At 50.2% G+C, this 22,914-nt stretch overlaps 2 protein-coding genes across 6 annotated transcripts in view; one reads left to right on the top strand and one right to left on the bottom strand.

The window, feature by feature from the left end:
- Positions 1–22,914, top strand: part of ST7L (suppression of tumorigenicity 7 like) — a 185,818-nt gene that overhangs the window by 114,289 nt on the left and 48,615 nt on the right. The window lies entirely within an intron of this gene.
- Positions 420–18,045, bottom strand: WNT2B (Wnt family member 2B). Its single transcript, XM_003409583.4, has 5 exons — positions 17,668–18,045; positions 11,787–12,007; positions 10,501–10,778; positions 9,639–9,903; positions 420–2,355 (listed from the first exon to the last, which is right to left on the bottom strand). Exons 1-5 carry the CDS (start codon positions 17,835–17,837, stop codon positions 2,126–2,128), a joined length of 1,164 nt encoding a protein of 387 aa, XP_003409631.1. The 5' UTR covers positions 17,838–18,045; the 3' UTR covers positions 420–2,125.

Here is a 22,914-nt window from a genome sequence, read left to right on the forward strand (position 1 = left end):
TATTACCCTAAAGGTCTCCTCCTCTTAATCCCAGCTCAAGACGTTAGAAGCTCTTCTCTTCCCCTTCCATTTCCCCCTCCCTAATCCTACCATGGGCTCATCAGTTATCCTGTTGACTCTACTCTGCAAGGAAGACATTCCCCCCGCCTGACTCACTCAGTCCCATTTCTCCACAGGAATCCCCTCACCGCAGACCACAAGGGCCCTGACTAGCTCATGTTTTGTGTTACTGGATATGAAACTGGAGCAAACCCCCTCACCACCCTCAACTCTCCCACACAGGTCTCAGCAGGTCACACAAATATTAGTCCTATCATCCAAAGAAACCTGCCCCCACCCCCCAGAGCTGTGGCTCCCCCATCCTCCTGCTGCCTGTGCACAGTGAAGCTGCTCCACAAACATGTGAGGACCCCAAGGGATGTTGGAGTGGAACTTGGGAAAGGAAAGTGGGGCCTATATGCAGAATTTCTTTTGTAGACCCCTTAAGCTACAGCCTGCTTTCAATACTTTACAGTTCTAAATTAAAGGGTCCGAGAGGCATTGAGTCAGATTCGACTCGATGGCACTGGGTTTGGATTTTTTTTGGTTTAGAGCGGTTGGGATGGCTAGACCAGTCAGGAACTTTGATGAGAGTATTTGTTGGCTGGAGTTTGAGGCATAATTAAAACTCAGTAGCTGAGATAGGTTCTTTCCCTTATTTACAGATGAGAAAACCAATGCTTAGAATTTAGGTATCTTGCTTGAAGTATTAAAAATGCTAAAATGGCACTGCAGATTTGCTCCTTTTTAATATCAATGGGCAAGAGACAACCACTGTCCAAGACACAAAGTAAGACATCTAGGTTTTTGGGACTCTGTGTCTTATCCTCTAGCTTACTAAGTTGGCTACCTCTGGAGACTCCACTACTGCAAGCCCAGATAAGCAATGGGTAGAAGGAAAGCCCCCACTACTTGAGCCAAATGTGGAGTGGACATTAATGAACACCAAGACTTGGAGAATCACTAAATAAAGATTTGTTGAATAAATGAGGGAAGGCTGTCTTCTAAGCTATTCACCACTTTGGCCCGAGCCCTAGCTCCCCTTCCCTCCATAGTTACAGGCTCCTGCTCCCAGTGTCCAAGGCTAGGATCCTCTCCTAAAGAATTACCAAAGCCCGAGATCCCTGCCTCCCTAGTATACACTAGTGCCTCATGTGGGCCTTGAGATCAGGCCTGCTCACCCTCTCCCACCTTCCACAAGTCTCATATCTCTTATACAGTGTTTTCCAAACCTGGCTGACCACCAGAATAACTCATAGAAAGTAAAAAAATAAATACAAAACCCCAAGGTCTAGCCAGACTTATTAGATTACTACCTCCCAGGAGTATCCCAGGGTATTCTAATGATCTGTTAGGCTTGAGAACCACTGCATGCCACCACATGTTTTAACAGGCAGCAAGTGACCAAAAGAGGCAGTGCTGTCTGATACAGGTTGAAAAAGAGAGAGATTGGGAAAGAGTATGTTTTTGTGTAGTTATATAATTTTTTCCCCTACAAAACACAGCATTTTATAAACATATGAGCATGTGAACAGAACCTTGTCCACTATGGCTAACTCTGTCTAGCAATCTCAGGCTCTTGATAATGGAAGAATTTTGTAGCCTAAGAGATTCTTCCGGGGTAAGAGGCAGTCTACTCAAACTGACTTGAGGGAGGGGACATGCGGTTTCATCTCTGGCCCATCTACCCTCAGCCAGTTAGGAACAAAAAGGAGCTGTCTCCAGGAATCCTTCCTCTTACAAGAGGTGTCAGGAAGCCAAGGCAAGGAACAGGGAAAATGAGCCTCGACCAGGTGCTTTAGTGCAACTCCTGTCACTCTGAAGACCCCCTACCTCTTCCACTCTCCCTTCTAACCTTCAGAGGGGGGAATCGGGGAGCCACTCAATTCCTTACATCCTCTGTCAACTCCTTCCCAGGGCTGAGGAGCTAGCCAGGGCACCAGGGTCCCTCTGGACCACTCCCCAAGTCCTTAAATAGAAGCTGTAGCAGCCCAGGGTTGAGGGTGGAGGAAGGTGTGCATGCAAGGATCTTGTGCTTTTGAGTCGGGAGGTTTGAAGTAGAGGGACTAGTGAGCTATCCATGTGTTCAGGTCTGGTCCAGCCACTCTGCCTTCTTGGGGGCCTTGCAAGTATGGACGTCCACAGTGTTCCTGCACTCCTTGCACCGCACAGCACAGCACCAGTGGAATTTGCACTCACACTGGGTGACACGGGTGACTCGAGTTGTGTCATACCCTCGGCCACAGCACATGATTTCACAACCGTCTGTCCCTTTAGAGGTCTTGCTGCAGACACGGCCTGCAGTGCCTAGGGAACCTGGGTTGGGAAAGAGAGGGAGTGAGAACCAAGTTAGGTCTTACTTCAGCTTCTTTAGACTTCCTTACACACATCCTTATGAGAAAGCAAAAAAGAATCCCTTTTCCTGAAAATATGCCCACGAGCCAGGAAGATCGTATCCTCACTGCCCTCTGCACCAGGCGTGTTTCTTCCCACATCAAGTCTCCCCAAAGGCCATGGACTCCGCCTGCAGTAGTTCCCTCTGTCAATACACATCTCCATGTCCTCTTCAAAGCCTAGACTTGAAATGTTTGTAATTGTTAAAGTGAGGTTTCTCTACTTTTGTGTGATTCCGTAACAGAAAGTTAAAAAACAAAACATCCTAGCCTATAATTTATCTCTTCCGAGAAGTCTTGCCACACTCTGATCCTGCTCGTATTTGTTAGTATTTCTGTCCTTAGTTTACATTTTGTTAAGTTGTACTATAAAGGGAAGCATTATAGCATAGCCATTAAAAGCATGGGCCCAGACGTCAGAACGCATGGGTTCCAGTCCCAGTTCTGCCACTTAATTAGCTGTGTGATTAGGCAACTTGATTAATCTCTCTAGACCTTGGTTTTTTCACCTGAAAATGGACATAATAACAGCACCTAACTCAGCAATTGTTATATCTATAGTCTGTGTTATACTCTGTGATAACTGATTACCATGACTGACTGGCGGCGTATCCCTAAGGAAGGAAAAGGGATTCTCTTGCTTTTACCCACTTACAGTGGGAACTCATGTTATTCCACTGCATAGGGAATGCTCACGACCTCATTCTGACTGGCTTCAGCAAGAAGAGATGCTGCCAACAGATCATAACATTATAGAATTTTGGATGGATGAAACCCTAGAGAGTATTGAGTCCAACCCTTTTCCTTATTAATAAGAACCTAGAGATGAGAAAGTGACTACTTACGAGTCCGAGAAGGGGAACAGATTCACTGCTTTCTACAGCAGTAGTCTCCACATTCCACTGGGATATGGGAAGAAAATGCTAGAGCCTGTTTGTTTTTATTATACTTTAGATGAAGGTTTACACAACTACTTTCTCATTAAACAGTTAGTACACATATTGTTTTATGACATTGGTTAACAACTCCACAACATGTCAACACTTTCCCTTTTTGACCTTGGGTTCCCTATTACCAGCTTTCCTGTTCCCTCCTGCCTTCTAGTCCTTGCCCCTGGGCTGGTGTGCCCCTTTAGTCTAGTTTTGTTTTATGGGCCTGTCTAATCTTTGGCTGAAGGGTGAACCTCGGGAGTGACTTCATTACTGAGCTAAAAGGGTGTCTGGGGGCCATACTCTCAGGGTTTCTCCAGTTTCTGTCAGGTCAGTAAGTCTAGTCTTTTTTTGTGAGTTAGAATTTTGTTCTACATTTTTGTCTAGCTCTGTCCGGGACCATCTATTGTGATCCCTGTCAGAGCAGTCAGTGGTGGTAGCTGGGCACCATCTAGTTGTACTGGACTCAGTCTGGTGAAGGCTATGGTAGATATGGTCCGTCAGTCCTTTGGACTAATCTTTGTCTTGTGTCTTCAGTTTTCTTCATTCTTCCTTGCTCCCGAAGGGTGAGACCAGTGGAGTATCTTAGATGGCTTCTCACAGGCTTTTAAGACCCCAGATGCTACTCACCAAAGTAGAATGTAGAACATTTTCTTTATAAACTATGTTACGCCAATTGAGCTAGATGGTCCCTGAGACCATGGTCCCCACAGCCTGCAGCCCTCAGCCCAGCAATTCGGCCCCTCAGGGAGTTCAGATGTGTCTAGGGAGCTTCTGTGACCTTGCCTTATATAAGCTGTGCTGGCTTCCCCAGTATTGCGTACTGTCTTACCCTTCACCAAAGTATATTTGTTTTTTATCTCTTCCACTTAAAATACTTAACGTTGTATGTATGTTTTATAAGGCACATATTAGTATAGTGAAATACAGATACTGTTGTTGTTAGGTGCCGTCGAGTCGGTTCCGACTCATAGCGATGCCATGCACAACAGATTGAAACACTGCCCGGTCCTTACAATCGTTGTTATGCTTGAGCTCATTATTGCAGCCACTGTGTCAATCCACCTCGTTGAGGGTCTTCCTCTTTTCAGCTGACCCTGTACTCTGCCAAACATGATGTCCTTCTCCAGGCATTGATCCCTCCTAACAACATGTCCAAAGTATGTAAGATGCAGTCTCACCATCCCTGCCTCTAAGGAGCATTCTGGCTGTACTTGTTCTGAGACAGATTTGTTCATTCTTTTGGCAGTCCATGGTATATTCAGTATTCTTTGCCAGTGCCACAATTCAAAGGCGTCAGTTCTTCTTTGGTCTTCCTTTTTCATCGTCCAGCTTTCACATGCATATGATGTGATTGAAAATACCATGGCTTGGGTCAGGCGCACCTTAGTCTTCAAGGTGACATCTTTGCTCTTCAACACTTTAAAGAGGTCCTTTGCAGCAGATTTACCCAATGCAATGCGACTTTTGTTTCTTGACTGCTGCTTCCATGGCTGCTGATTGTGGATCCAAGTAAAATGAAATCCTTGACAACTTCAATCTTTTCTCTGTTTATCATGATGTTGCTCATTGGTCCAGTTGTGAGGATTTTTGTTTTCTTTATGTTGAGGTGCGATCCATACTGAAGGCGGTGGTCTTTGATCTTCATGAGTAAGTGCTTCAAGTCCTCTTCACTTTCTGCAAGCACGGTTGTGTCATCTGCACAACGTAGGTTGTTAATGAATCTTCCTCCAATCCTGATGCCCCGTTCTTCTTCATACAGTCCAGTTTCTCATATTATTTGCCCAGCATACAGATTGCATAGGTATGGTGAAAGAATACAACCCTGAGGCACACTTTTCCTGACTTTAAACCAATCAGTATCCCCTTGTTCTGTCTGAACAACTGCCTCTTGATCTATATAAAGGTTCCTCATGAGCACAATTAAGTGTTCTGGAATTCCCATTCTTCACAATGTTGTCCATAATTTGTTATGATCCACACAGTCAAATGCCTTTGCATAGTCAATAAAACACAGGTAAACATTCTTCTGGTATTCTCTGCCTTCAGCCAGGATCCATCTGACATTAGCAATGATATCCCTGGTTCCACGTCCTCTTCTGAAACCAGCCTGAATTTCTGGCAGTTCCCTGTCTATATACTGCTGCAACCATTTTTGAATGATCTTCAGCAAAATTCTCGTTGCGTGTGATATTAATGACATTGTTCTATAATTTCCACATTTGGTTGGATCACCTTTCTTGGGAATAGGCATAAATATGGATCTTTTCCAGTTGGTTGGCGAGGAAGCTGTCTTCCATATTTCTTGGCATAGACGAGTGAGCACCTCCAGCGCTGCATCTGTTCGTTGAAACATCTGAATTGGTATTCCATCAGTTCCTGGAGCCGTGTTTTTTGCCAATGCCTTCACAGCTTGGACTTCTTCCTTCAGTACCATTGGTTCCTGATCATATGCCACCTCTTGAAATGGTTGAACATCAACTAATTCTTTTTGGTGTAATGACTGTGTGTATTCCTTCCATCTTCTTTTGATGCTTCCTGCATCATTTAATATTTTCCCCATAGAATCCTTCACTATTGCAACTTGAGGCTTGAATTTTTTCTTCAGTTCTTTCAGTTTGAAAAACGCTGAGCGTGTTCTTCCCTTTTGGTTTTCCATCTCCAGCTCTTTGCACATGTCATTCTAATACTTTACTTTGTCTTCTCAAGACGCCCTTTGAAATCTTCTGTTCAGTTCTTTTACTTCATCAATTCTTCCTTTTGCTTTAGCTACTCGACATTTGAGAGCAAGTTTCAGAGTCTCCTCTGACATCCATGTTGGTCTTTTCCTTCTTTCCTGTCTTTTCAGTGACCTCTTGCTTTCTTCATGGATGATGTCCTTGATGTCATTCCACAACCTGTGTGGTCTTCTTCAGTCACTAGTGTTCAACATGTCAAATCTATTCTTGAGATGGTCTCTAAATTCAGGTGGGATATACTCAAGGTCATATTTTGGCTCTCGTGGACTTGCTCTGATTTTCTTCAGTTTCAGCTTGAACTTGCATATGAGCAATTGATGGTCTGTTCTACAGTCGGCCCCTGGCCTTGTTCTGACTGATGAGATTGAGCTTTTCCATCGTCTCTTTCCACAAATGTAGTCAATTTGATTTCTGTGTGTTCCATCTGGCGAGGTCCATGTGTATAGTTCCTGTTTATGTTGGTGAAAGAAGGTATTTGCGAAGAAGTCGTTGGTCTTGCAAAATTCTATCATTCGATCTCCAGCATTGTTTCTGTCACCAAGGCCATATTTTCCAACTACTGATCCTTCTTTTTTGTTTCCAACTTTCACATTCCAATCACCAGTAATTATCAATGCATCCTGATTGCATGTTCGATCAATTTCAGACTGCAGCAGCTGATAAAAATCTATTTCTTCATCTTTGGCCCTAGTGGTTGGTACATAAATTTGCATAATAGTCGCACTAACTGGCCTTCCTTGCAAGCGTATGGATATTATCCTATCACTGACAATGTTATATTTCAGGAAAGATCTTGAAACATTCTTTTTGACGATGAATGCAACACCATTCCTCTTCAAGTTGTCGTTCCCAGCATAGTAGACTATATGATTGCCCAATAGCAGTCCATTTCAGCTCTCCAATGCCTAGGATATCAATGTTTATGCGTTCCATTTCATTTTTGACGATTTCCAATTTTCCTAGATTCATACTTTGTACATTCCAGGTTCTGATTATTAATGGATGTTTGCAGCTGTTTCTTCTCATTTTGAGTTGTGCCACCTCAGCAAATGAAGGTCCCGAAAACTTTACTCCATCCATGTCATCAAGGTTGACTCTGCTTTGAGGAGGCAGCTCTTCCCCAGTCATCTTTTGAGTGCCTTCTAACCTGGGGGGCTCATCTTCCAGCACTGTATCAGACAGTGTTCCGCTGCTATTCATAAGGCTTTCACTGGCTAATGCTTTTCAGAAGTAGACTGCCGGGTCCTTCTTCCTAGTCTTTCTTAGTCTGGAAGCTCAGCTGAAACCTGTCCTCCATGGGTGACCCTGCTGGTATCTGAATACCAGTGGCATAGCGTCCACCATCACAGCAACACACGATATAGATATAAATATACACACATACATATATACGTATATAGTAGAGGTACACACAAGTTTTTTTTTAATGATGTGGACACATAATCCAAAACACTGGGAGACCACCACTCTGGAGTATGGACTGACTACTGTTGTGTGCTGTCAAGTTAATTAGAGCCATTCCATAGGGTTTTCTTGGCTGTCGTCTTTATAGAGGCAGATTCCCAGATGTTTCTCTCTGTGGAGCTGTGGAACCACCAACCTTTTGGTTAGCATCTGAGTGATTAACTATTGTGCCACCAAGGCTCCTTGAGGGCTGACAAGGCCTACTATATATGTCATTCTGCTAACTCCAAGAGTTGAGTCTTAAGTCCTTGTGCACCAAAAGCCCCTTCTACACTTTGGAGTTGTGCTATCCAGTAAGATAGCCAGTAGCTATATGGGAGCCATTTAAAATTTAGTTTCTCAGTTGCACTAGCCATATTTCAAGTAATCAATAATCACATGTGCCTAGTGCCTAGTGCCTACTGTATTTGATAGCATAGATAGAGAACATTTCTATCATCACAAAATGTTCACTTGGACAGTGTTGCTCTGGAGGGAGTTTCTAGCTCCATACTCCCTTCTGAGGTGACTTATACCCTTTAAATTTCAGGCCCTACTTTGGATTTTATGAGACCTAATTTATGCCTCTGAGTAAAACCAACACATATGATTCATCTTCCCTCCTAACTCCAAAGCTCCTTTCCTAAAGGTGCATTTGAGGTGTGGTAGCTAAAGGAGCCCTGGTGGCACAATGTAAAGCTTTCGGCTGCTAACCAAAAGGTCGGTGGTTTGAACCCACTAGCCGCTCTGTGGGAGAAAAATGTGGCAGTCTGCTTCCATAAAGATTACAGTTTTGGAAACCCTATGGGTCAGTTCTAATCTGACCTATAGGGTCACTATGAATCAGAACTGACTCTACAGCAATGAGTTTAGTTTGGGTTTTAGCATAGGCTAACACCTCAGATGTTATGGAATTACTTCCAGGCATCCAGAGAGTAGCCTCTGAATTATACCACTTGACAAAAAATCACTAATAGAACCAGATGAGCTCCCCTCATCTTTATACTCCTAGCACCCTCCAAGGTACATGGCTACTTCCTTTGTTATTGGGTGTGCCCCAACCTGCTTCTGTGTTCAGTTTTGCTCCAAGTCACTATACTCCCCAGGAACAACAGTGATGGGTGGAAAACAGTACTGAAGACTGCTGGGGCTTTTGGCTCCACCTCACCCACCCCTGACTCCAGAGTCTACAGAAAAGAGCTCTGCAGAAAGAGCAATTCTGTTACATTGCATGTCCTTCCTAGTTTAACCCATCTGAACCTGAAATGTGAGTCAGGATGGTGACTTCCACTCTCTTGGGGGAATACCATGTCACCTTCCAGCATCCCCAAGAATTCCACCACAAATAATCCAGGCAGATTAAAAAACAACCATCTGCTGCTTTCTGCCATTGGTTAGCCTTTGGTGGAGGTCTCTTTCCTTTCTTCCCCAAGCCCCATTTCAGAATCTTCAGTGGCAACCCACTGGATAAAGCCTTTTCAAGGGCTCTCATGGTCTGTTCCCAACCTATCTTTCTAGCTTTAATCGCCTTTACCTGAAACTTTCACTCAGTCAGATTGAGCTGCTCTCTCCCTGGAACAGGTCACATGCTTTCCCGCTCATGTGCAGAGAATATCTGCCTGTTAGCTCTCTAGCTATCCAGATAATCCCCACACTTCAAGGAGCTGCTTAAATTCACATTTTCAAATAAACTTTTCTTGATTTCGCTGGTCCCTAGTGATCTCTCTTTTGCAGTTGCATTTGTCTACCTGTTAACCTCTCATATCTTTAGCTGGAGCGTAAAGAGCCAAAGGCCTAGGACTACATTCACTGAATAGTGCCTACTGTATCCCAGATGCTAGGGATATAAAGAGTTGATACATGGCCTTAAGCCTCAAGAAGTTGAGTGATCTCTCCTCTCTGGTTGGGCAGCACTGGGCTTGGCAGACTGAGGGATAAATCAGCAATCTCATTACCAGTTTTTCATGGGGGGAGGAGACTGACTCCTCCCACGCCATCCCCCTTCCTAACTCCTGAGACTGGGTAGAACATGATTACCTAGGGGTGCCTGCACTAAAGACTGGGGCTCACTGTCCCTGCCCACCTGCCTTACTTACCTGCAGCCTTGTCCAAGACACAATAGTCTGGGGAGTTGTCGAAGTAGACAAGGTCAGTCCGAGTGGCACGTCGATAGCCTTGGCGGGCTGCTGTGAAGTTGGCGCCATCCTGGGTGGCTGTCACCTGCACAGCCCCATCATAGCGTCGCCTCAGGTAATCACCTGTGCGGCGGAAGTCTGAGAGTGCACGCCAGCAGGTACGCAGAGTACAGGAGCCACTCACCCCGTGGCACTTACACTCTAGCTTCAGAAACCGCCGCACAGCCTGGAGGGCAGGAAAGAGGCAGCCAGTTAGGGCACTTTTTAGTCATCCTGAGAACTAAAAGCATGTATGCTCTGAAGTCTGCTGGACATGGCCCTGGCTGGCTGTGGTTGGTTGTTCTCTTTCCCATCAGACCCTACCCATTCTTACTGATCAAGTTCGAGAACCTTATTTCAGAAACCTTAGGGATAGTGGTGCTTTCCTTTTCGTGAGCCTGTTTGAACTTTGATCCGCATGATTCTGTTCAGGATTACAGTATGTTTGCATGTCCTCTAGTTTTCATATCTCTTAGCACACCAGGTGCCATGCCTTCTATGTTTATAGGGTGCCATTTTCCAGCACGGTACTAGGCACAGAGGAGGTTTTCAAATACCAGTGAACTGACTAGAACAAACTCTTACCCTCCTCAGTCTTTATGGAGGCAGTTCTTTCCCTCCTTTTTGTCTATACAAAGACTACTATGTGCCTGGTTGAACCTAGGGATTTCCAATCTCCCTTGCATTTAGTGCTCCTGTCCCAGAATGTTGGGGCTTTTGGAAATTATTTACTGGGGTCACCCCCAGTAAATCTCGGTGTACGTACACAGATGTGAGCACTGACCGTGCGACCACAGCGGTTGTTGTGTAAGTTCATCAGGGCCCGGGCATCCTTAAGCCTCTTCTCCTTGGCATCCACAAAGGCCTTGGCAAAGCGGACACCATAGTGGATGTTGTCACTGCAGCCACCCCAGTCAAAGTCCCCACGTTGGTCACGGTGTCGGCCACGGGTGTAGGGGTCACAGCTGCACACACTCAGTTCACCCTGACTACAGGCACGAGTGATAGCGTGGACCACCCCTGCTGATGAGATGGCATACACAAATGCTGCCTCCCGGCTGCCTAGAGAGAAAAGGGCAGAGGTGTGTTTCAGGAAAGAGGCCTGCGCCTGTCCCCTTCTTAAGGCCACACAACCTCCAACTCTCAGACCCCTTCTCTTCTTTCCCAGAGCCATTCCTAACACCTCCTTTACTCAAACTGCCTTTCTCTTCCAAGCATTCCCCAGAGGATCTGACCTCTCCCCCTCAACCCTTACTGCTCTCCCTCCAGTTCTTTGTACATCTGACCTCTTGGGCTGACCTTCCAAACTCCCGGTCCATCCATTGAAAGTTTCATGGTGAATCATCCCCTCCCACTGAGTGCCAACTCCATCTCAGCTAAGCTTGCCATAGCCCACATTCCAGGCCTTTCAGTCCCAGTCTGCTGGACAGTTCCCCTACAGTAGAGACTGGAACCCAGGGGTCAGCCTGTTTGGAGGGACATGCCACTTTCCGCTGCCTGCTCCCTTCCCTCCCTGCTCTTGGGAATTGATGAATCATCACCCCTGTACCCCTGACACCTCTACATTCGCAGCTCATTCTCTTTCTCCTAGTTTACTGTCTAGCTCTGCTTAGCCTTTTTGCTGAGCTGGGGCCAGACCACTGACTCCAAATATTTACATATCACCTTTCTGTTTGTCCCTTGTTCCCATTACTGTAGTGTGGGGTGAGGGTGATGATGGTGGTGGTTAGAGAAGAGCATCTATTCCTAGTCCTCAGCCTCAGGGTGCATGGAAGGCCAGGCTGGGGGTGGGGAGGGAAGGGAAAAGGAGGGAGAAAGATGGAGGCACTAGGGAGTGCTTTGCCTTTGTTCTGTCATACCAGAACACTGGCATTTAGACTGGCACTGCCTATATATCTGAGGTACTGAGAGTCTGTTCCCATCTGTATCCTGGCCTCTGCCCACAGTTGTTTCTCTAATTATGAAGCTGTGGGAGTGGGGGGTGGGGTGGTAGTTCATGCCTACCCTTCCCACTTATCACCCCAAACATAAAAAGGAAAGGAGCTGGGGCAGGGTAGAAGAGGCCCCTACTTCTGAGCATGACACGTCCAAAGACCGTGTGATCCCTGTCCAGTGTGGTGCAATTCCAGCGGTGGTGGCGGAACTGGTGCTGACATTCCCGGATCCATTCTCGGGCACCCTCGCCCACCGAGCGCATGATGTCTGGGTAACGCTGGCACAGCTGCCGCTGCCGGCTCACCAGACCAGGGATATTGTCACAGATCACCCGGGCTCCCAGTGCCCCAATGTACCTGCAAGGATGAGACAACCCTGTCAGATCATGCTGGCCCTTCTTTCTGCATCAGCCAGGGAAATGAGGAGGGGGAGGCTTGGTTCCTTCCCCTTCCCCCAGCCCACTCTCCCTGAGGCTGATGGGTAGAACCATTCCCCACAAGCTCTGGAGAAATAGAGTTACGCAGTTACAGAGATCATAACTGAGTGGTCTCCCACCATCACCAGGTTCTCGGCTAAAGGCCAAAGTGACACACACTCCCAGGACACAGGCCAGGCCAGTATCATACCCACAGAAGCTGTGGGCACGTCACACAGACCCATTGCCTATTTATTTAATAAACATTAAGAGCCTCATGGAAAAATGAGCTAAGAAAATGAGGGTCTGAGACACTGCTCTTACATTGAGCCCTGGAGATGGTACATCCTGCATGGTCAGTCCATGAAGACATAGTTTAGGGCTGGGGAGGGGGCAGAGACAGGGAGGGGCCAGTGAAAAGACACCTAGTGGGCAATTTTGAGAAATGGGTACAAGGCTAATCTAACCCATGTAGCTAAAAGCCCTCATTCCCGACCCTGAAGTCTGAGTAAGAAGACCCCACCTGCTACTCTTCTCCCTGTACCTTACATTTCCGGGCCCCGGGGCCTTTCTTATAAGACTAATGGGTTTATTACAATCATCCTTCTCAACCTACGGAGCATGGTGTCCCAGATGGTCCTGGCATGGACAGAGGGCTGTTTGCAGTGGGAAGCCAGAGGCCAAAGAAAAGCAACAGGGTGACTCTACCCAAACTCCAATCTCTGACCTGCCCAATAGGAGTATGAATTGGGGTGGGCTATGAAAGGACAGGGAGGTTGCTAGAGGCAGTCTCAGATTTCTCAAGACAACATTTTCTCTTCACTCTGGACTGCCCACCACAAGCCTCAGGAAGAAAATTCCAGGGAGAAAACAGTAGTGCGTCACCCTCTCTCCCTGCGAGGCAACCAACAGGATCCGACCCATTCACCTACTTCCTCCAGCCCAGCTGCACCCACTCCTGGTCCAGCTCTCCAGCCCCGGGGCACCTTCCTTGACTTGGTGGGGATCCTCCATCTCTCGCCCAAAGCCGATCACAGGGATGCCCTCCTCCCCCTTTCTGAACAGGTAGGGGTTGAGGAGGGCAGTTGCTGCTACAGACAGAAAAGATTTGATCTGGGCTATGAATGAGCCTGTGGTTTGGAAATGGCCCCACAATGGACCTAGAAGTGGGTGAGGAGAAGGGAGGGTGGTCAGTGGAGGGAGGGGAAAAGCTCCACTGCCCTGGGCTCTGTGCCCCTCCTGCATTCCCACAGCCGGTCCTCACCCACAGACTGGATCACCACTGGTGACACCAACTCAAACAAACACAAGGAGGGCTGATGCTTGCCTCTTCGGGAACTCAGCAGGGCTGATGGGGCCCATCTGTCCCGGGGGAAGGGTGAGAGAGCTGGCCCTCTCCTAACAAATCCCAAAGAATCAGCGTCCCCAGCACTGTCCATCAGGGCAACAGCTTCCAGGAACAAACAAAATAAACACCCAGGCTGGGCCGGGCCGGAAAGGGCCGCCTGACGCACAGCCTGGAGTTACACCCACTGCCGCAGTGCTTTGTTTGGAAAATCAAGACCGTTGGAGTTGGAGCTCGTCCCTGTCTCACCACCATTCTATTTCCCCAGTTCAGCCGTGGAGTAGTGTCTAAGGCAATGGGTGTTTGTTTTTTTTTTACTGGGGCTTGTGGGGGGGGGGGCGGTGGTGGTAGATGGGAACGAGAGACCAATAATCCAGCCCTCATGAGACAGTGTAGAGTAGGGCAGGCCAAACTCTGGCAAAAAGTCCTTCCTGTGGTCTGACTTCAATCCATTCTGCTGCAGCCCACATTGGTCCTTCTTATTACATCCTCACTGAGTGTGGGAACATCTGTTCGGTATCTAAGATGGGAAGATCATTCATTTTCTCTACTATCACCCTGATCCTGCTAAGTAGTTGCTTCAAGACTGCAGAGCATGGCCCTTGCCTGCTGGCCAGTCAGCCCCTTGTAGTCAGAGTGGGGGCCTCCAAAAGAGCTGGGCCTGAGGTGGAGCCCATCCCTTCTCAATTCAACACATGCCTACAAAATGCCTACCATGTGCCAAGCACTGAGCTTGGCTAGAAAGAGCACAGAGATGTTTAAGGGATCTCCCTACTCGGTCTGGTAGAGGGACCAGATGTCCCTGACTCTCTAGCTTTGTTTTCCCCTCCAAAAGGTCTTCATCTGCATTTGACCAATTCATACCCCTTCCTTTGACGAAGTGATTCATACCCTACTCTAGCCCCTTGCTACTCAAAGTGTGGTCCCCAGAGCAGCAGCATCACCTGGGAATTTGTTAGAAATGTAGAACCTCAGGCCCCACTCCAGGCCTACTGAGTCAGAACCTGCATTTTAACAAGATTCCCAAGATGATTCAGTCGCACTACTCCATCAAGGCAGGGATTTTTGTCTGTTTTGTTCTCCATAATATCCCCAGAGCCTAGAACATGTATAGCACATAGTAGGTACCCAATAACTATCTGTTGAGTAAACGCTGATTCACCCACAACTCCTTCTCCCCCTAGCCAGCCATAAACAATTTCAATTACGGCTCTACTCCTTGTTGACATTGCTAGCCTATTTGCAGATGTTTTATGTTTGTGTCCTTTTAATGAGGCCAGAGATCTTCTTCCCTCCCCCCCCTTCTGTATTGTTACAGCCCCTAGTGTACATGGTTCGGCCCAGCCCACATAAAGCTTTGAACACAGGGGTAAAACTTACTACCCTCCTTGAATCTTCTCATAGTATAGCAGCATGTGTACAGTGCTTTATACTTCAGAAACATTTTTCTGCACAAAAATCATATGAGAAAGATCTCCATTTTACAGATGATGAAGCTGAGGTTCAGGAAGATTAAGTCATTCATTAAAAAATACCCAGCTGTGTCCATCAGGGCTAACTGGAAGAGAACCAGGGTGAACCAAGGCCATCTGACTCCAAAGTTCAAGCTCATTTTTATTCCAGGGGCAAGAGAGAGGCACACAGTGCTTAACCAGATCAATCTGATTGGCCCCAAAATCGGTGTGACCTTGAGCAAGTTTCTTAGCAGTCCTCTCCCATTCCTCACTTTCTTCATTTGTGAAATGGGGATAATGGCACCCACACGTCACCGGAGTATCTTGGTGATTGAAGCAGATGATGCTCGTAAGGTGCTTAGCCATAATGCCTGGCACTTAGTAAAACCCAAACTCCAAATCAGTTGCCGTGGAGGCGACTCCAACTCATGGAAAGGGCTCATTAAATGGCAGCTGTTGTTGGTAACGGCGGCACTAACACTATTGTACCCCTCTGTGTCCCTCTCCCTGCTTTTGTGACTCCCTACATCTGACCCCTTGTGCACATGACAAGAACCCCAATTTGTTTTGTCACGGACTGAGACCATCTGTTTCCTTCTCCAGTCTGGGTAGGGCAGGGAGGGAGTGGCTGTGAGGAAGATCAGACTGTTTAGCTGGTGATAGTGATGACCTCCTGCTCCACAGTGGGACACGGGCACACACAGAGCCAACAGGCGTCTCTTCCAGGGGTTGTACAGAATATCAATCTCGCGGGGTTCTTCCTAAGGGAAAGAGCAATAACCACCTTGGAGGCCTGACCTGCCTTTAGAAGGCAGCTTTCCACCTTGTCACAGAAGTGATGACCACGAAGGCAGGCATCTGGGGCCTGCCACTATGACAGGCATGGAGCAAGGAGCCTGAAATAACCTCTGCAACCACTCCTCACCCATCTCTTCTGCTGCCTTGCTTCTCTCTGTAGGGACTGCTAAGACCCTATGTGTATCACCCACCCCTCTCCCCAGCTCTTCACCCAGGACTTTTTCCAAAACCTTTAATATGAACCATGTGGTGGGAGGGTAGTGAAGGGAGAAAGGAAAAGGGAGGAGTAGCTGAGGGGAGGAAAGGGGTACTAGGAAGAACCCCAGTCGTTCTTTAGGAAGCAGGATGCTGAAATCACCAGAGTGACACTTCTCACCTAAACTGGCCCTTTAAAACTGCCTCCCAAACTGGTGAGAAGCAGTCAAGAGTCCCCAGAAGCAAATTGCTATCTGGGACAGGGCCCCTGAAGATGCAAGTCATGAGCCAAAGGGAACCCTTGAAGGTAAAAGGGTGGCTTTGATCTCACCCTGAGCTTTGAAAGGCTTTTCTTCTTGTCCCCCCCCCCAACTTCCCTTTCCCTTTCTAAAGGAATGTTTCAAGCCAGATGTAGGATATAGGCCTCCCTGCTCCCCCATCCAGAACCCCCCTTCTTGCCTTCCCCAACACTGCAGAGATAAAAAAGATCCAAAAGAGAGATTTTTCTGAAACAGGAAAACGGGGGTGGGGGTTGGGGATGGAGTAAGACGCATCTTGAAATGATAGGAATCTGCAGCCCAAGCTCACTGGCCCCTCAGCCAGCTACCCCTCACCCTTCGAGCCAAGATTCCAAATCAAGAGGAGAAAAGCCACAGGGTGCAAGGGGGAGAAGGGACCACACTATGTGGTGTGTGTGTGTTGGGGCGGGGGGTTGCACAGGAGGAGGAGCAGAGTGGGGAAAGGAAGGGGGCACTGCATGGGTAGAGAGGGGCAATAACCCCATCCCAAAGGCCAGTTTGATTGGGGGTGAAGAGGAAAGCTGAGAAGACTGAATCTACTCAGTCCAATTCCCCCAGCCCTACCCCAGTGAAGGTGGGATAGGAGGGAAAGTAGCTCTTTCTCCAAAGACATGAGTGCCATGGAGAGCTGGTGGAGCACTGGGGGTGGCGGTGGGGGCGGTGTTCCAGAAAGAATAGACATCTTTTAATGCCTTTCTGCCTCATCTGCCTTCTTGTGAAGTGCTGGGATCTAAGGCCTGCAAGACATTGAGGGGAGGGTCTCTTAGCGCTTTGGGACTCCAGAAGCCTCTTTGGCAGGGGAGAGATGGGAGATGGGGTCCTCTGGGAAAGCAGAAGAATGGAGGGACATATCAAGGTTCAAAGTGACATCATCAAAGCAGAGGCTTGAGACAAATGTCTAGATTATGCAAACCCAAGTGTTTTGTTTATTTTAATTGTGGGAATTAATGGGGTAGTTTTGCCTCGACTCAATTTCTAAACAATGCGCTGGGAGCTGCTGCCTCATCAATGCCTTCCTGCGTTATAGGGTGGGGTAGCTGGCCCCCTTCTCTACCTTCCAGGGGGCGACCTTAGGCGGTCAGGGGGTCCAGTGGAAAGGCCACTGCAGGCCTAGGAAGGGAGATACCACAGGTCCTTGAACCCACCCTGTAAAGAAATTGGGAGGTAACTTCTGTCCTAAAGGGCCTGAGCTGAGGTAGAGGTGGCTCAGCATATGGGAACCTGGGGAGCCGCGACCACGGGGCGTCCTTGCCCCAAATGTTCAGCGTCCTCCGCGGGAGGGAAAGGCACAGCGCCCTCAGAAATTCTCCGGAGTAAACTGTCCGGTCTTTCTCCCCGCCTGCCACTCTGCGACTTCCGAGACGGTCCTGTCCAGGTTGTCTCTAACTCCGGCGAAGTGGTAGCCTGGTCCCCGGAGCAACCCGTATCGGGAGCTGTATATCTCCTCCAAGCGCCTCCCGGCCTCTACGACCCAGCGCCTCACCCGCCCGGCCCCGAGAGTCCCACTCACCACCAGGACGTGTCTACAGGGGCCGGCAGCGTCAGCAGCAGCAGCAGCAGAAGGCAGGCAAGACCTAGGCGGGCCGGAGGCCGGCAGCCGTCGGGGGGCGCAGGGACAGGGGCGCGAGCGCGCCAAAGGGGGAGCTGCGCGGCGTCCTGCGCACCACCCGGCCTCAGCATAGCTCCCCAAAGACGCTCCCGCCGCGCGGCCCGGGGGGCCGTGCACTGGGGGTACTCAGTCTGTCCCTACCTCACCCCCCTGGGGGGCCATGGGGCTTGCCAGGAGCTGGGGACCTAGGGGGACTTGGGGTCCAGGAGCCGGGGCGCAAGGAGCGATGTCCTGAGGCCGACGACAATGCGCCTAGTCGGGGGTCCGGGGCTTGCTGCCCTGGGCGCGGGTGCAGAGTGAGGGGGTCGGCCGCTCGGAGTGGGGCTGCGGACCGGGTGTGCGGACAGCCCCTCCGGCCGCGGGCTCTCATTGGACGGCGCGGGGCGGGGCCGAGGCCCGGGACACGCGCGGCCCTCAAGGCGGCTCCGCCCGCGCCAGCCCGGGCGTTCGGCTGCGCCCTAGGTGTGGCGGCCGCCTCCGCCCCTCGGCCCGCCCGCGCGGCCCCGCGCCGCGCCCCCACCTGCTGGGGCGGGTTGCGACGGGCGCCGCGGTGCCCTTCAGGGCCCGGGGCGCCCAGTTCTCGCCGACGCCGCGCCACCGGGTCCTAGCGCCCTTCATTCAGGCAGCAAACCCGACTTCTGTGGGTGACAGCTAGGCGCGCGGAGCGGGAGGGGCTGCAGACGCTTCTCTTTGCCCTCTGACCTACAGTGCCGCTGGAGCTGAGCAAACCGAGGACGCCCTCAGTTCCTGAGTCCTCTCTTTCCATTCTTGAGCTTCCGTGAAATGGGTAGAATCTCGTCCCCGCCGGCGGGACCTGCGGGAGAGTGTTACTCCCTTTTCAATGCTGCCTACAGGGGCGCTGTGGACACTCGGCTTCAGGTAGGGGCTTCTCTCACCTAGGGCTCCTCGCCCCTGTTTCCTTCTCCCCGCTGCCTCCTCCCCACCCACCCCCAACAACAACTTTTGGACTCGGCTCCTTCCCGCCTTCCCAGCTCCGAAGCTTTCGCCGGCCTGGGGGCCGGGAATCGCCGGCAGAGGCAGAGGGGGCAGCACCTGCGGTGGGGAACGCGGACTAGCCGCCCCTTCTGCCCGGGCTCCGCAGAGTTCTGGTTCTCCCTGTTCTCCCTAAGCGTCGGTCCCCCACCCCTTGGGCGGGGCTGCGAGTATGAAAGAATCAGAAACAGCTGGGCGGCTTTCCCCGAACCGGAGGCCAGAGTGGGGGTCCTGCTGAGACAGTGGAAGCCCCGGAGCCATTTCTCTCTGCCTTTTCACCCTTTCTTCCTCCTCCTGGCTGCTCCCTCATGCCCTCTCCTGCACACCGACGGGGGGCGTAGTAAATCGGGAAGGGGGAGATGTTGTCTGTCAAAAGTGACTTCCTTCACCTCACTTCCCAGACTGGCAGGTAGAACCCTTCGGGACAGAGCGGCCCTTTATTGAGAAGTAAAACTTCTTTTGAAAACTTTGAGAGTTCGCCTGGGGTCTGACACCAACCCCTTCTCCAGCCTCAGTTTCTCTGTCCTAGCCCCTCATTCCCAGGTGTCTTTCGTGCCTCTCCCCATGATTTATCTAAACTATAAAGTCCTGGAGTGAACAACGCGCTAGAAGCTGCCCACCCGCCTCAGCCCCAGGTACACTGTGTGTATGTGTTGTTTTATGTGTTGGGGGCGGGGGGGGGGCGGTATTAGAGACGCTGGAGTGTGAGCCCACAGGTTGCAGCTGACTACGCAAGGCTGCAGGTATCACAGAGGAAGAGGAGACAGGGCAGAAGGGCTCAGAAAGACCTTAATCCCCCCTCCCCACCTCTCACGCCTTTACCACTCACTTTCTGTGGCAAAGAGTGAGAGCATTCACTAATTCAACAAATATTGATTTATTCCCAGCCATGTGCCAGGACAGTGCTAGACACTGAGGACACATCTGCCCTTATGGAGTTTACCTTTTATTGGCTGAAGATAGACAATAAACAATAAACATCATAAATAAAACATATAACATGCTAGAAAGTGTTAAGTGCAACGGGAAGAAATAGAGCAGGGTAAAGGGGATGGGGCCTAGTTGTAACTATGGTGATCAGAGTAGGTGACATTCAAGCAAAGACTTGAAGGAGGTGAGGGAATGAGCCATGCAGATTCTTGGTGAAGAGCCAGCAGAGACTTTATGGCAGGAGGGGGCTGGTGTGCAGGGGCCAGCAAGGAGGCCAGCCATCTGGAGCAGAGTGATCTGGGAGGGAGAGAGGAGTTCCGATAGGTAACAGGGTGGTCCTCAAAGTGGAGGGGAGAAGGTGCCCACGCTGGGGAAAGGTGGAATGTGGGGTTGGGCTGGGCTGGAGTGGTTAGGGGTAGCAGAGGGTTGAATACAGAAACCAAGCAGGGCCAGCATGCTGGCTACAGGATCTCAGGCTGTATGTCTCCTGGACACCCAGCTGACCTCCTTCTGCCTTTTCTCTCTCTCAGTCTGAGGGGTTCCAGTGGGCCCTGCTATTTCTTTAGGAAGAAGCAGACTGTATGTTGAGCTGCCCTGAGAGGGGCAGGTGGGAGAGGAGAGAGCCCAGGCTCATTCCTGGCCAAGACCCTTTCCTTGGACTATTCCTTCACCTCCTCCCAGCCCAGCCCCACCCAGATGCTGGGCAACAGTCTGCAAGCTCCAGCAGCCTCTCCCAGACTCCCCTGTGTGCTTAGATCTGGGTGTGACTCTGGCCCTGTGTTTATTACTACATATGGGCCTGAGGTGGCGGGGCGAGGAGCTAGAGATGATCACATCAGCTTTAACCTTGGGTGGACTCGCCCACATGGGCCCCTTCTTTGGCTTTCACTGTCTTCGTAGTCAAGTGGGACCATGTCTTGGCACAACATAGATGCTCAACTATTAAAGCATGTTTCTGAGCTTAGGGGGGCCCCAGAAACATCAGCAGTTCTGAGAGAAAGGGAAGTGTGTTGAGGGGACAGACTTCTCCCCGAGGCTTACAGGCCACCTCTACCCTAGAATGGACAACACACTCTGGGGCTTTACTCTTTCCTCTTCCCCTTTGCCTCCTTTCCAAGCCCCCAGCTCCCCAGGAGGAACCCCAGGCTGCAGGAGCCAGCTGACTGCAAGAGCCTTGCTCAGCCACTTAAGTAGAGAACAAATCCGGAGCCAGAGAAGAGGTTTTCTGGGATCTGCCACTTTGGAGCTTCAAATCTGAAAATAAACTTCCAGTCTCAAGGTCCTACATGCTACTGCACAGCTCAGCTCCTCACGCAAGGGCCTGTTGTGGGACTTCCAGGCAAAGGGTCAAGGCCAGAGGCTTAGGCTAGCCCCTGACTTGCTTCTCCCTCTCAGCCCCCACCTCCACCCTGGGTTATGGCAGTCAGGGTAAGAGTCACTGATTTGGGAGTCAAGTTCTGGTCTCGAAGGCCCTGCGTGGCATTAAGTCAGCATTTACTGAGCACCTGCTGTGTGCCCAGCACAGACCAAACCAAAAAAACCAAACCTGTTGCCACTGAGTCGACTCTGACTCATAGTGACCCTATAGGACAAAGTAGAACTGTCCCATAGAGTTTCCAAGGAGTGCCTGGTGGATTCAAACAGCCAACCTTTTGGTTAGCAGCTGTAGCACTTAACCACTACACCACCAGGGTTTCCAGCACCAACCAGGGCATCCTAAATGACACAGAAGGAGTAAGAGGGTCTTACTCCCCAGGCATTTTCATGCAAATACAATAAAGCCACCTGAGGGGGCACACTAAGTTCTGCTGGGGTTTGAGACAGCAGTGACAGACCACAGTAAACACTGTCAGTAGAGATCTGAGGAAGAATCCCAAACACCCCCAAGGCTGCCACATTCCCCTGGGCCTCCAGCAGGACAGCTTCCAGCCAGTCAGCAGAGCTGGGTCTTCCCTCTTCCTTAAGGTGGCACCACAACGTCCTGCCCTTTCAAAATTGGGTGCCCGAAGGAAAAGGGTCCCCTCTCACCCTTGATCTCACCTCGTGCTCTGCTCCCCCATGAGCCACTTAGAGTTAAGATTCATCTTCTTTCCCTCCATTCTCTGCTGTGTGTGGCTGAATGATTTTGAATTTTTACTGGCCCTGGGACGGGAGTGGAGATGAGCTAAGGGGAAGCTCCGGTGTGGGTAAACAGTCTCACTCCTCTCTGGTCAAACCCCCTAGAAGGCCCCCCTCTATGGGCCCCTTTGGCGATGACCTTCTCTTTCCCTGTGGGTGGGAGGTGGTGTGGATGGTAATGAGCAGAGAGAAAGGCTGAGAAGGGGCTGGGGGGAGGTTTGGGTGGGAGTCGAGGAATTCCTCAGCTTGCTGCTTGCAGCAGGGGCCCTGAGATGCCTTCCCTGAGATTTCTTTGCAAACTGAGGCAGGTCTCATTTGAAATGGGGCCAGGTTTGTACAGGTCTGTAGTACCCCCTCCCCTGTTGCCACCCCAGGCAGGTGTCTGGGGGAAGAGAAAGGAGTTTGGGAAGAACTCAGGGGCTTTTAGAGGGTGGGGAGCCACGCGTTTTGCACACAGCCTGATGGGCCTCTCCTTGGTATTTATGAGCTCCCAGGGGAGGCCAAGTGGGCTTGTCCAGCCCCAACCCAGGGAAGGGGGCTTGGTGAGTCAGGGCTGGAGACAGGGACCCCCCTTCTTCCAGCCAGGGAGAGCCCAACAGAGAGGCAAGCTGCTTCTCAGGAGGCCAGGGAGAAAGGAAGAGAGGGTGCTAAGGGAAAAGGGGAAGGAGGAGAGGAGGTTTGGGAGAAGGCGGGACCATGGGGGCGGGACGTGGGGTCTGGAGCCTTTTAGCGCTTTGGTTGTAATCAGACTGGAGTCAGGCGGTGGGCGGACAGCCATCCTGGGCTGGTGGCCCAGGTTCTGTGTGAGGCCAGTGGGCGTGCTGCTGGGATCCTGGGTGGTCACTGACCAGCCTCTCCCCAAGGGAGGGTGGTTCTCACTTTGTCCCCAGTCCTCCCACAATCTGCCTCTATCAAACTGTCTAAGAAATACCTTCTCTCTTTCTCTGCACACCTGTTCTGGGCCCCAGAATGACCTGAAGGAGATTTGCTTCCCATGGACAGAAATCTGCAGAGTCCACGATTTGCCTTTCCCCTGCTTGGCCCCCTTCTGTTCACGCTGCCTCTTCTTCTCGTGCTCTTTGTCTCCATCCATATCTCTCTGTCCTC

Source organism: Loxodonta africana, chromosome 3, assembly GCF_030014295.1.
Source record: "Loxodonta africana isolate mLoxAfr1 chromosome 3, mLoxAfr1.hap2, whole genome shotgun sequence".
Taxonomy (NCBI): domain Eukaryota; kingdom Metazoa; phylum Chordata; class Mammalia; order Proboscidea; family Elephantidae; genus Loxodonta; species Loxodonta africana.